Source organism: Sus scrofa, chromosome 11, assembly GCF_054392235.1.
Source record: "Sus scrofa isolate SSC_HxYL_T2T_F1_AM1 chromosome 11, Sscrofa_HxYL_maternal_Yorkshire_Landrace_v2.0, whole genome shotgun sequence".
NCBI classification, from domain to species: Eukaryota; Metazoa; Chordata; class Mammalia; order Artiodactyla; family Suidae; genus Sus; species Sus scrofa.
In genome coordinates, this window is record NC_139393.1 from 33,820,842 (window position 1) to 33,835,974 (window position 15,133).

Genomic DNA, 15,133 nt, shown 5'->3' on the forward strand with positions numbered 1-15,133 from the left:
TCATCTTCAGAGTCTTTGATGGTGGAAAAGAAAATGCTGGATACTTTCCCCCAGCTTCTTTTGCACCTGTGCCATGCATATGTACCTGCTGGTCAGGTTTAGCTACACATGATATGGGTTAGTCACACCAAAAAAGCCGGAACTAGGGTGAATCCTCTTTGGTGGTAGTAGAAGCTACAACAAGATTGCGTTTCTAGGGCAATAGCTGCAGTAGTGCTGGGGTAAATGTCTGGCGCTAGTGAGATCTGTGGTATGAAGTGTAGAGCTTGATGCTTGAGAGTTCTGGATCTTTCCAGCTCATGAACGCTGATTGTCAGCATCTCTTCCCTGTTTAGAGTTCAGCAGTTGAAACAGCCGCAGAAATTGGCAAATGGCTACGAATTAGGGCTTCTTTTTTCCCTGCCTATCCCAAATGTTTCATCAACACACCATTGTCATAGACCAGTTTTGTCTGTTTTTTTGGTTTGGGGTTTTTTTTTGGTCTTTAGGGCTGCACCCTCAGCATATGGAGTTTCCCAGGCTAGGGGCCCAATCGGAACCGTAGCTGCTGGCCTATACCACAGCCACAGCAACGCCAGGTCTGAGCCATGTCTGCAACCTACACTACAGCTCATGACGACACCAGATCCTTAACCCGCTGAGCAAGACCAGAGATTGAACCTGCGTTCTCATGGATGGTAGTCAGATTCGTTTCTGCTGAGCCATGACAAGAACTCCCCAATTTTGTGTTTTGATTTTGTTTTTGTGCTATGAAGGCTACAGACCTATTTTTCTAATTCTCCTGACACTTCTGTGAACTACTCAATGTCTTAATTCAAAATATTGTGTAAATTATTTGAGTAATTTTAATGTAATATTTGATATATACAAACATATCTTTTGAAGCTTAATGAAGTGAGCACCTGTGAAGCATCAAACCTGCTGGGAAATGATTATTGTGAATTTTGAGTTTAGTTTTCCTTGACTTTTAAAAGAAATATTTTAGTTACATATGTAATTATTTCTATTTGTAGTATAAAAATTCCTACAATGGCTCATTATAAGCTGTACTATGAAATCACTGAAACTGAAATTGGGAAGAAATATTCTTCATTAGGTGCTTGTGAACTGGTCTGAGCTGGCTTCAGCACTCCCCTGGATGTCTCTCTTCATTTACTTAGTTTTTTTCAAAAAGGTTTTATAATTTATTGAAAATATATAGGTTGTATATCTTCCCTTCCCCCCCCCCCCCCGGCCTTACCCTCAACATGCAGAAGTTCCCAGGCCAAGAACTGAATATAGGTTATCTTTTGCAAGCTTTATACCTGAAACTTCCTATTTTTCCTGTAAGAAATGGTGTTTTTTTTAAAAAAAAAATACTGTTTTTGTTCTGTTATGGGTACATAGGTAACTGATAGTTATATGTTGATTTTAAATTTGCTGCCTTATACTTATTATTCTTAATAATATATCTCTATATTCTTTTGTGTTTTCCCTATAAATATACCTTTTATTGATACTTCATGAATGGAATCACATGGTAAATACTTGTTGTATCTGACTTCTTTCACTTAGTGTAATGTTTTTGAGAGGAATCCATGATGTAGCATGTCAGTAATTAGTATTTATTGTTGAGTAGTATTCCATTGTATGGATTTACTGCTTTTTTCCTTTCCATTCTCTAGTTGATGGATATTTAGATTGGTATGCATAGGTCTCTTTTATTGGCTTTTCATTGTTGCTGAAAGTGTGTTTGTGTTTTTATTATTACTGTTATTCCTTAGATTGTTTATTTGCATCTTTACTCTTTGCTTCCTGATCAGTCTTGCTCAATATCAATTTCATTAGTCTTTACCAAGAACCAATGCTAGACTTTGCTAACCTTTATTTTATATTTAATTAGCTATTTCATTATCTTTATTATTCTTTCTTGTACCATGTGTTCCATTGTTCTTCCCCAACCTGTTAGTTCAACACATTTATTTCCTCTTCTTTTCTAATATAAGCGTCTTGAGGCTTTTAGTTTTCCTCCTATCGCTGCTTTAACTATATCCCAATGTTTTTGTACATGGTGTTTTTTTATCATTCAGTCCTAAATATTTTTCAGTTTATATTAGGGTTTCTTCTTTGACTGTCTTAATTATAGAACATTATTACCTTTTTTTCTTTTTTGTTATATATTTTTAATTCAGTTATATTGTGATCAGAGAGTTTGGACCGAAAAATAGCTGTATTTAAAATTCTACAGCAGCTTGATAGATGTTCATAAAGGTTGCATGTTTGCTTAAGAAGAATGTTTATTTCCTGATTATTAGGGTCATAATTCTATATAAATTCTCTAGATTAGCTTTATTATTTTATAACCTCTGATAATTCAAAATTCTCAACTCCATAGAGCTTTATATTTAAAAAAAAATTTGTAATGCTTCTCAGGTTTTATGGCTAGTTTCCTTGTGACTATCATGACTTTTTCTTCTAATTTTATGTTTCTGGATCTTTCTGCATGAAAGTCCTGGGCATCTTAATCAGGAAAGCTGTAGAAGGGACATTTGGAGCTAGTTGAGTGCTATTAACTTATGGTGCATTAAGATTCTGGCTAAGGTTAACTTTGCTACTTTTCCATTAGCCCAAAGATGAGGCTCTCAGTTGCAATATTGTTACTGTCAGAAGCAAACAGATATTCTCTGGAGGAAACTGGAGGAAAGTGTCCTCCAAATTGAGGCTTGCCATAGATGCCTACATGGGGACATGGGGAAAGTTCAGAAGTTTCTAACATTATGTTTCTAACAGTTCTCTTTTATTCCAGCTTTCTTGAGTTTGATATCATCCTTAGGTTAGTACAGATGGTACTTTTATTTATTTTTTTCTGATCTATTCCTACTTCACTGCCATATTTATTAGTATCAAGTTTTGTTAAAATTGTATTGAGTTGTTTTGACAGCAAAGAAGTAGAGCATCATAAAAACTTATCCTTCAGGCTTTTAAAGCAGCTATAGGCAGGGCCACTATTTCTTATTCCAAGGCAACTTTGAATCATTACCCAGTTTCTTAGATCCTCAAGTAGAGATGTGAATAGTTCAACCAAAAACTTTTCATATAAATGAAAGAATGAATAAAATGAGCCTAGAAAATCTCTACTGAAGCCACTGGAAATGCTTTTGGAAGTAGTGACAGAGAAAAGAGAGAAAGAAATTTTTTTAAGTTTGATTTTTTTTGGAAGTGTAATATCCATAGAACATGTTTGTTTCAGTTGTGCAACATCAGGATTCACTACTTGTAAACACTGCAAAATGAGCACCAGGATAAGTCCAGATAACATCCATCATCTTACGTAGTTAACAAAAAATTATTTCTCTTGCGATGAGAACTTTTAAAATCTATTCTTTTAACAACTTTCAAATGGACAATACAATAATAACCCTAGTCACTATGCTCTATGTTACATCCCTAAGACATGTTTATTTTATAACTGGAAGTTTTTACTTTTACCTATTCCTCCTTTCCCTCTCACCCTTGCTCTGTCAACCACCAATCTGTTCTATGTATGAGCTAGGTTTTGGTTTTTTAGATTCCACATATAAATGAGATTGTATGGTATTTGTCTTTCTTTGTCTGGTTTATTTCACTTAGCATTGTGACCTCAAGATCCATGCATGTTGTTGCAAATGCCAAGACTTATTATTTTTGGAGTTCCCATTATGGCTCAGTGGGTTAAGAACCCGACTAGTATCCATGAGGATGTGGGTTGACCCCTAGCCTCACCCAGTGGGCCAAGGATCCAGCGTTGCCGTAAGCTGCAGTGTACGTCGCAGATGTGGCTCGGATCTAGCATTGCTGTGGCTTTGGCTGTGGCTGGCAGCTGCAACCTGACCCCTAGCCTGGAAATCCCCATATGCTGCAGGCATGGCCACAAAAATAAAAAGATTTACTGTTTTTATAGCCAAGTAATATTCCATAGTGTGTGTGTGTGTACCATATCTTTCTCCATTCATCCATCAATGGACATTTAGATTGTCTCCATATCTTAGCTATAGCAATACACATGCAGTAAACATGGGAGTGCACATACATGTATTTTTTTTTATCATAACATAGTATGCATCCTTTAACTAATGGTCTTTTTTAAATCCTTTTGTCTTTATTTTTTATTTTTTTGCTTTTTTAGGGCCATACCTGCAGCACATGGAGGTTCCCAGACCAGGGATTGAACTGGAGCTACTGCCGCTGGCCTACACCACAGCCACAGCAACACCAGATACTCAACCCAGTGAGCAGGGCCAGGGATTGAAACCACATCACCATGGACACCAGTCGGTTTTGTTAACACTGAGCTACAACAGGCACTCCCACATATTTTTTTGAGTTAGAGTTAGTGTTTTCATTTTCTTCAGATCAATAAACAGACATGGAATTGCTGGATCATAGTTCCATTTTTAATTTTTTGAAGATCCTCTATTCAGTTTTTCATCAATTTTCATTCCTACCAACAGGGCACAGGGGTTCCCTTTTGTCCACGTATTCGCCAACATTAATTTCTTGTCTTTGATGATGATAGCCATTCTGACAAGTGCATGGTTGCGATTTGCATTTCCCTGATAATTAGTGACGTTGAACATCTTTTTATTTACCAGTTAACATCTATTTGTCATCTTTCAAAAATATCTATTCAGAACTTCTGCTCACTTTTAAATCAGATGGTTTGGGGATTTTGTTATTGTTTTTGCTATTGAGTTTTATGATTTTTTTGTATATATTTTCAATATTATCCTTTTTCAGGTATATGATTTGGAAATATTTTATCCCATTCAGTAGGTTGTCTTTTCATTTCATTTATGGTTTTCTTTGCTGTACAGAAGCTTTTTAGTCTGAAGTAGTTCTACTTTTTTTTTTTTTTTTTTTACTTTTGTTGCTTTTACTTTTGCTGTCAGATGCAAAACACCATTACCAAGACTGTCCATGTCATCTTCTAGGAGTTACATGGTTTCATGTCTTTTGTTCAAGTGTTTAATCCATGGGATTCTTGGTTAAAAGAATCCGAAGAGGTTTGGCCACCAAGGGTCAACCTTGAGTGAATCATGGTTCAGAACTAAAACAAAATGAAACCAAAGCACCAACAACTATAGAGAACAGTCCTGGAATAATTGGTGAAATTTGGGCTAGGTATTAGAAGGAAAAAAAAAAGAAGATATTTGAGAATTGTTCGTTTCTTTTGTGTGATAATGGTTTTGTAGAATGCCTTTATTCTTTTTTTTACTTTATTATTTTTGTTATTTTTTAATAGTTATTTCCAGAGAGAAAGAAATTGTGATTTTTAATTACTAAAAGGACTGTAGAGGATGGAACTTTTTTATTCTCTTAATTTTAATCCACTTTGCAATAATGTGGAAGATTTATTAAAAATTAATCATTCTGACTGTATGGCCCTGTTTCTAGGATTGATGGAAAATATGATAATTATGTTGTTAGGTATAGATTGAGAAGTTTATTTCTCAAAGAAATTCATAAGATTTTAAAAAGAAATGGCTAGAGGCAGAAATTTGAGTAGCCAAGGAGTACCAAAGATTGCCTGTAGCTACGGGAAGCTGTGCGAGGGGCATGAAACGGACTCTCCTTCAGTGTTTCTAAAAAGAACCAATCCTGCTGACACTTTGATTTTAGACTCCTGGCCACAAGACAGTGAAAGAATGAATTTCTGTTATTTTGTTCCATCAATTTCATTTAAAATTACTATCATTTTTTACTTTGGGGTTGCCCTTGACACCAGTTGAACAAAGACTCTGAAGTTAATGCTCATTCAGTTTTGCGGATGTGTTTGGGTGATTTTAGATTCAAGGTTAAAGTTAGGATTTAGGATCTTAACATTTTATTCTACCATTTCTGTTTTATTTAGATCCAGTACTTCCCTATTTTTTGACTATAGAGTATGCAATAAACTTATGTAAACATATGTAAAAATTATATCTTAATAGAATCTTTCTGAATTGTGGAACTATTCTTAAGGCCTGTTGATACATGTTGAAAATTTACTATCAAAGATTGTGTCATTTAGGAGTTTCTAAGGATATTCTAATAAATAGTAGCTCCTTTTCTAATTTGGTTTTCAATCAAGAAGTAAAGAAGTGGCAGATATGGGCCAAAATATCAACTTTACTATTGATGAAGATTAATTTGGAAGATGTGGCTTGGTGGGAGAGCCAAATGGATACATTAATTGAACTGCAAACCTGGCAGGATTGTACACTCATTTATGGTGGTGCCTGTCCAGTGAAGAGGCTGATTTGGTACCTCCTTTTTTAGGGTCCCAAGAAAAAAAATGGTGAGGATGATTCCAAAATATACATTATATTCTTCCCAATCACTTGTCATTCCATAAATGGATGTGTTAGTTTCCTGAGGCTTCTGTAACAAATTACCACAAACTTAATGGATAAAATAATAGAAATTTATTCTTTCACAAATCTGTGGGCCAGGAGTCTTAAATCAAGGTGTCAGCAGGGTTGGTTCTTTTTGGAAGCTCTGAAGGAGAGTATGTTTCATTCCCCTCTCATAGCTTCCTGTAGCTGCCGGCAATCACTGGTGTTCCTTGGCTACTCAGGTTTCTGCCTCCATATTCCCAATGGCCTTTAGACCCAGTGTCTTTGTGTTTATTTCTTCTTTTCTTCTAAGGACACTCATCATTGTATTTAACATAATCCAGGATCATCTCATCTTTAGCTACTGACCTTTATTAGGTATGTCAAGTCTTTTTTCCCAAATAGGTTATGTTTACAGGTTCCAGGTGGACATATCTTTTGGAAGGGCCACTATTTGATCCAGTAAAAGGGATGAAGAGGCCAGGAGTTGGAGTAATTAAATAAGTAAACTTACTACTTGCCCGGAAAAATCAGGAGTTAGGAACAGGTGTTTCTCCCTAGCATTTTGCAGCTTTTTGTTCTCATGGTCAGCCAGATGTCAGAGACCAGCAGAAATCATCCTGTTCCTACCCTGAGATTGCATTGTTGGTGTTATCTTCAGTTTGTGTTTCTTTGACAGAATCTTTTAAAGCCACTTGTCCATTGTGTGATCATTAATTGTTAAAACTAGGTAATATAATCTATATATCCATTTAATTGCACACAAGTAAAAGTCAGTTGGTTACAACACATTGAAAGTGAACTAACCAGTGAGGTGCCATATAGAGATATAGAGATATAATAAAGAGTAACTTTTTTTTTGGTAAGCATGGTACTATTTAAAGATATATTTTATACTATGGAAGGTGTCACTTTATGTTAAACTTATTTTTCAGACACATAAGCAGATTTTGATCTTATTTCCCAATAATGCCATAAGCGTTTCATTATATTAAAACTTGTAATAGCTAGTTAGTCCATCAATTTTATTTTTGTCTTTGACTGAAATATGACTAGAAAGAACATTTCTTCTCCTTAATGCTAGTGCATATAGGATAGCAATAGATTTTAAACTCATTTAAAAATAAAATGTGAAAATAAGTCAAGTATAGCTCACATTTCTTAGATTTTGTATAGTTAAAATTTTGGAGTATTGTATTCTTTATTTTTGCCAGAAGAGGGTGTACTTTAAACTTGATGTTTTTTGAACAGAAAGCATTCCTTTCAACTGCTGCTGTAAAATTGATGTCCCTTAAAAAATTACTAAGTTCTTTAATTCTAGAAGTTCCTTAATGTACATGGTCGGAAAGGGGGGATATATGTGAACACTTTAGAGCACATAAGGCTAAAAACGTCATTTAATATACCTTTAATCCAGAAAAATAACTTTTTTTCCTAAAGTTTTCATTTCTTGTTACTTTCTAAAGATGAATTCAGAATTATATATTAAAAAATTCTTCAGGAGACCTTTTTGAAGTTTAATCTTTAAATGCAAAAAAAACCTCCACCCTGATATATGTAACAGTTACAATTTTTAGCTTACTTATCATTATAAATCATAAAGTATAACCATTAAGGAAAATAAAAACACTATAGATGAAAAAGCTGTGGCTAGAAAGTGATATTTATTCCTTTGTTTTTTGGCAGCTTGAAGGTCCATGTGTTTTGCAAATTCAAAAAATTCGCAATGTTGCTGCACCAAAGGATAATGAAGAATCTCAGGCTGCACCGAGAATGCTGCGTTTGCAGATGACTGATGGTCATATAAGTTGCACAGCAGTAGAATTTAGTTATATGTCAAAATTAAGGTAATTAGTACTTTATTTTGTGTTTTTGTTATAGAGTATTTAAAGGTACTATTCACCATGGATTTGAAGACCTTTGAAAAGAAGGAATGCATTCTTAAAAGTGCATATTAGTTATTCTGAATAAAGTTTGTATTTGTAAAGAAAATAGCTTAAAATGGAGTTAATTGCTTCTTGCTTCAGTGTTAATAAAAATAGAAAAGTAACTATTTTAATTTTATCACTAAATTTTAGGTTGTTAAAAATTACCAGAGCAGTTTCTTTAAATATGTTACAGTTCCCTCCTTGACAGATGTGTCTGTCACAGTTTATTGATATAGAAAAGTTTATAGATGAATGAATTTTCTTGGGGAAAATGATTGAGGCTGGAGAGGTTTGTGTGTCACCCCAGTTTCTAAGAGGAGGAAGAACTCCATAAGGAAAAATTTTGGCTATTTTTATGAGACTTTTAGAATCATGCCTGTTGGAATGAAGAAAAGCACTAAGAAGGACGGGAAAGTGTCTCGTTCTCAGTGACCCCATTAGATCAGTTTGAGCTCTGTTTTCTGAGATGGGAATTTTCATTGGATGTTGTAACCATCCCTCCCACCCCCTTTCTTTTCTTAGTCTTTTTTTTTTTTTTTTTTTTTGTCTTTTTGCCTTTTCTAGGGCCGCTTCCCGTGACATATGGAGGTTCCCAGGCTAGGGGTCGAATCGGAGCTGTAACCACTGGCCTACACCAGAGCCACAGAAACATGGGATCTGAGCCGCGTCTGTTACCTACACCACAGCTTACGGCAACACTGGATCCTTAACACACTGAGCCAGGCCAGGAATCGAATCTGCAACCTCATGGTTCCTAGTCAGATTCGTTAACTACTGAGCCACGACGGGAACTCCATTCTTAGTCATTTTATATGCTTCTGTTTGCTGCGCAGAGTCCTTTGAGCTTTTTCGTTTAATGTGAAAGCCTAGACCATACTTCTGTCCTGAGCAAGCATTTAATAAGCATTTAGCATCCACTGTGTTCCAGCCTCTTTATCTGGTGCTGGAGGGAGAAAGGTAAAAAGAATTTAGATTTTGTCTCCAGGGAGCTTATATGACAATGAGGTAGGCACACAACATACAGATTACAGTAAATGCATCAACTGAAATGAATAGGAGTTCAGAAAATTGCCTCTACCTGGGGGGAGTAAGGAATAGGAATATGAATAGGTGTTAGAGAGAGATGAAAGTGGGAATAACATATGCAAAAGACTTGGTACCCTGATAACAGATGATTGAAAAGTTCCATTTGGACCAGCTGGGTTATTTGGGATTGTGGTATGTGGGAGGAAATGCGGTAGGTTGGGGCCTTGTGTGCAATATTCAGTGATTTCTTTTTTTCTTTCAACTAGTATCTATTACTTCCTTAGAAAATAATATGTTCATCTGAAATGTTGATTTGCATATACAAAGGGGGAATATATTGACTTTGTGATTATGTTGTCTTCTTTTTGAAGAATAGAAGGATTCCTACTTTTGTAAAGAAACATAGCCTTTCCTCCTTTAACAAATTCAGTCAGATCCCCTCTAAGGGAGTTCACAGATAGATGACTAAGAAAGAAGACTTGCCGTATAATAGTTCATTCTCTCATTTTATTTATCTATTTTTTAGTTTATTCATTTATTTTATTTTATTTTTTGGTCTTTTTGTCTTCTTAGGGCCACACCCGTGGCAATTGGAGGTTCCCAGGCTAGGGTCTAATTGGAGCTGTAGCTGCTGGCATACACCACAGCCACAGCAATTTGGGATCTGAGCCTTGTCTGTGACCTACACCACAGGTCACGGCAATGCCAGATCCTTAACCCACCGAGCGAGGCCAGGGATCAAACGCATGTCCTCATGGATGCTGGTCGGGATCACTAACCACCGAGCTACAGCAGGAACTCCTCATTCTCTGATGTTATTGCTATATATTTCTCTGAGGTAAATGAAAACAAAAGATTAGCCCCAAGAGGAGGATCCCTTATGCTGCCCACTATTTTCTTTTGTTGAATTCATTACAGTTTGACAATTGAAAAAAATCACTGCAACTTTCTCATTCACTCATCATTGAAGTAGCATGTCTACTTTTGGTGCTGTAAAAACATCTTATAGAAGTGTTCTCACATGTGAAAGATTTGGGAGCTTTTTTATATTATTATTAAAGTATAGTTGATTTACAATGTTGTGCCAATTTCTGCTGTACAGCAAAATGACCCAGTCTCTCTCTCTCTCTCTCTCTCTCTCACACACACACACACACACACACACACACACACACACACACACACACACATTATACATTTCCTTACTTTGTCTTCTCCTATGGTCTATCCCAAGAAACTGGATATATTTCCCTGAGCTATATTGATTATCCATTCTAAATGTAATAGTTTGCATCTACTAACCTCAAACTCCCCATCCATCCCACTCTTGCCTCCTGCCCCTTGGCAACCACAAGTCTGTTGGAAGACTTTTAAAAAATTTTTTTAATAATGATTTTTATTTTTCCATTATAGCTGGTTTACAGTGTTCTGTCAAATTTCTACCGTACAGCATGGTGACCCAGTTACACGTACAAGTATACTATCTTTTTCTCACATTATCGTGCTCCATCATAAGTGACTAGATATAATTCCCAGTGCTATACAGCAGGATCTCATTGCTTATCCATTCCAAAGGCAGTAATTTGCATCTATTAACCCCAAATTCCCAATCCAGCCACTCCCTCCCCCTCCCCCTTCACAACCATAAGTCTGTTCTCCAAGTCCATGAGCTTCTTTTCTGTGGAAAGGTTCATTTGTGCCATATATTAGATTCCAGATATAAGTGAGATAATATGTATTTGTCTTTCTCTTTCTCACTTCCTTCACTAGTATGTGAGTCTCTAGTTCCATCCATGTTGCTGCAAATGGCATTATTTTGTTCTTTTCTTCTTTTTTTTTTGTCTTTTTGCCATTTCTTAGGCTGCTCCTGTGGCATATGGAGGTTCCAAGGCTAGGGGTTGAATCAGACCTGTAGCCACCGGCCTACACCAGAGCCACACCAATGCGGGATCCAAGCTGCATCTGCAACCTACACCACAGCTCACGGCAACGCCAGATCCTTAACCGGCTGAGCAAAGCAGGAATCAAACCCACAACCTCATGGTTCTTAGTGGGATTCGTTAACCACTGTGCCACAGTGGGAACTCCCCGTTCTTTTCTATGGCTGAGTAGTATTCCATTGTGTCTCTATACCACATCTTCTTAATCCAATCATCTGTTGATGGACATTTAGGTTGTTTCTATGTCTTGGCTATTGAGAATAGTGCTGCAGTGAACATGCGAGTGCATGTGTCTTTTTCAAGGAAGGTTTTGTCCAGATATATGCCCAAGAGTGGGATTGCTGGGTCATATGATAGTTCTATGTATAGTTTTCTGAGGTACTTCCATACAGTTTTCCATAGTGGTTATAGGAAGACTCTTTTCAAAATAAGTTTGGTTAATAAGCGTTTATTTTAGAAGGAAGTAGAACTCACTACAGAGGATAAACCAGGAATTGATATAGAATGTTTTCTCTAGTGGGCATTGTATTTCTTTGGGATGCTTCTTTCCACTTATCTGTTCTACCTCTGGCCCCACTTCTCACTGTATTTTTTTCTGTTCTTTTGGTTTGTTTGTTTGTTTTTAGGGCCATACCCACAGCATATGGAAGTTTCCAGGCTAGGGATAGAATTGGAGCTGCAGCTGCCTGTCTGTGCCACAGCCACAGCAACGCAGGATCTGAGCCATGTCTGCGACCTATTGTCAATGCTGGATCCCCGACCCACTGAGCAAGAGCAAGGATAAGAACCTGCATCCTCATGGATACTAGTCAGGCTCGTTACCACTGAGCCACAACAGGAACTTCCTTTTTTTTTTTTTTTTTTAATTTCATTGATGAGGGAGAATAAAGATACTTTGGGGTGCCAATACAGTAGTAATTAAACCAAAATATGCTGAGTAAGAGTTAGTTGTGGCCCTGAAGGTGATGTAATAAAAATTGTATTAAAATCTTAGCACTAGTTGTTCTTTTCTGGAAATAGAGCTATAATTTAATTTGATGATTAGAACTCTTGATCAGTTATTCTAATGAAATTGTATGTCCAGCTTCAAATAATTTGACATCTTTTTCCTCTTAACCTATTATTTTTTTAATCTCCCTTTTCTTATTGTATTTTATTTTTTATTTTTTTTATTACTCAAATAAATTTGTCACATCTGTAGTTGTATAATGATCATAACAATCTGAAATCACAGGATTTCCATCCCACAGCCCAAGCACATCCCCCCACCCCCCAAACTGTCTCCTCCAGAGACCATAAGTTTTTCAGTGTCTGTGAGTCAGCATCTGTTGTGCAAAGAAGTTCCGTCTGTCCTTTTTTCAGATTCCCCATGTCAGTGAAAGCATTTGATGTTGGTGTCTCATTGTATGGCTGACTTCACTTAGCATGATAGTTTCTAGGTCCATCCATGTTGCAAAAATGCTGGTATTTCGTTCTTTTTGATGGCTGAGTAATATTCCATTGTGTATATGTACCACATCTTCTGGATCCACTCCTCTGTCAATGGACATTTAGGTTGTTTCCATGTCTTGGCTATTGTAAATAGTGCTGCAATGAACATTGGAGTACCTGTGTCTTTGCAAGTTGTGGTTTTCTCTGGGTAGATGCCCAGGAGTGGGATAGCTGTATCAAATGGTAGTTCTATGTTTAGTTTTCTGAGGCATCTCCATACTGCTTTCTACAGTGGTTGCACCAATTGACAGTCCCACCAACAGTGTACTAGGGTTCCTTTTTCTCCACACCCTCTCCAGCACTTAGTGTTTGTAGACTTTTGGATGATGGCCATTCTGGCTGGTGTAAGGTAGTATCTCATTAGTGATTTGCATTTCTCTAATAATGAGTGATGTTGAACAACTTTTCATGTGTTTCTCTGCCATCTGTATGTCTTCTTTGGAGAACTGTCTGTTTAGATCTTCTGCCCATTTTTGAATGGGGTTGTTTGTTTTTTTGGTATGGAGGTGCAGAAGTTGTTTGTAAATTTTGGAGATCAATCCCTTGTCAGTTGATTCAGTTGCAAAGATTTTCTCCCATTCTGTGGGTTATCTTTTCGTTTTGTTTAGAGTGTCCTTTGCTGTGCAGAAACTTTGAAGTTTGATTAGGTCCCATTTGTTTATTTTTGTTTTTATTGTCATTACTCTAAGAGGTGGATCTGAGAAGATGTTGCTGTCGTTTATGTCAGAGAGTGTTTGGCCTATGTTTTCCTCTAAGAGTTTTGTAGTGTCTGGTCTTATATCTAGGTCTTTAATCCATTTGGAGTTTATTTTTGTGTATGGTGTTAGGGAGTGTTCTAATTTCATTCTTTTCCATGTGGCTGTCCAGTTTTCCCAGCACCACTTACTGAACAAGCTGTCCTTCCTCCATTGTACGTGTTTGCCTCCTTTGTCACAGATGAGTTGGCTGTAGGTGCGTGGGTTGAATTCTGTGCTTTCTATCCTGTTCCACTGATCTATATGTCTGTCTTTGTGCCAGTACCATATGGTTTTGAGGACTGTTGCTTTGTAGTATAGTCTGAAGTGGGGGAGCCTGATTCCTCCAGCTCCATTTTTCTTTTTCAGGATGTCTTTGGCTGTGCTGGGTCTTTTGTGCTTCCAAACAAACTTTAAAATATTTTGTTCAAGTTCTGTGAAAAAAGTCCTTGGTAATTTGATAGGGATTGCATTGAATCTGTAGATTGCCTTAGGTAGTATAGTCATTTTGAATATATTAACTCTTCCAATCCATGAGCATGGTATATCTTTCCATGTATTTGTGTCATCTTTGATTTCTTTCATCAGTGTCTTTTGTCTCTTTAGGTAGGTTTACTCCTAGGTATTTTATTCTTTTGGATGTGATGGTAAACGGGATTGCTTCCCTAATTTCATTTTCCGCTCTTTCATTGTTAGTGTATAGAAATGCCTTCGATTTCTGTGAATTAATTTTGTATCCTGCGACTTTGCCAAATTCATGGATGAGCTCTAACAGTTTTCTGGTAGAGTCTTTAGGATTCTCTAGGTATAGTATCTTGTCATCTGCAAATAGTGATAGTTTTACTTCTTCCTTTCCAATATGGATTCCTTTTATTTCTTTTACTTCTCTGATTGCTGTGGCTAGGACTTCCAGAACTATGTTGAAGAGAAGCGGTGAGAGTGGACATCCTTGTCTTGTTCCTGATCTCAGCGGGAATTCTTTCAGCTTTTCACCATTGAGAATGATGTTTACTGTAGGTTTCTCATATTTGGCCTTTATCATGTTGAGATAGGTTCCCGTTATACCCACTTTCTGAAGGGTTTTTATCAGAAATTGGTGTTGAATTTTGTCAAAGGCTTTTTCTGTGTCTATTGAGAGGATCATATGGTTTTGATTCTTCAGTTTGTTAATGTGGTGTATCACATTGATGGATTTGCAGATATTGAAGAACCCTTGCATCCCTGGGATAAATCCCACTTGATCATGATGTATAATCCTTTTAATGTATTGTTGGATGTGGTTTGCTAGGATTTTGTTGAGGATTTTTGCATTGATGTTCATCAGTGATATTGGCCTGTAGTTTTCTTTTTTTGCGGTATCTTTGTCTGGTTTTGATATGGTGATGGTGGCCTCATAGAATGAGTTTAGAAGAATACCTTCCTCTGTAATTTTTTGAAATAATTTCAGAAGAATAGGTGTTAGCTCTTCTCTAAATGTTTGATAGAATTCCCCTATGAAGCCATCTAGTCCTGGACTTTTGTTTGTTGAAAGTTTTTAAATCACAGTTTCAATTTCAGTTCTTGTGATGGGTCCATTCATCTGTTCTATTTCGTCTTGGTTTAGTCTTGGAAGGTTGTACTTTTCTAAGAATTTTTCCATTTCTTCTAGGTTTTCCATTTTATTGACATATAGTTGCATATAG

The 15,133-nt window shown here is 36.6% G+C and overlaps 1 protein-coding gene across 9 annotated transcripts in view; it reads left to right on the forward strand.

Annotated features, from left to right (window-relative positions):
* The window catches only part of TDRD3 (tudor domain containing 3), a 182,497-nt gene that overhangs the window by 69,577 nt on the left and 97,787 nt on the right, over window positions 1-15,133 (forward strand). For all 9 annotated transcript variants that reach the window (XR_014820057.1, XR_014820054.1, XR_014820058.1 and 6 more), the window contains exon 4: window positions 8,019-8,179. Coding sequence is in view for 5 of the 9 variants with exons in the window: in XM_013980575.3 (XP_013836029.2) it covers window positions 8,019-8,179 (161 nt within the window). In the remaining 4 variants the exon portion in view is untranslated. The remainder of the gene's footprint in view (window positions 1-8,018; window positions 8,180-15,133) is intronic.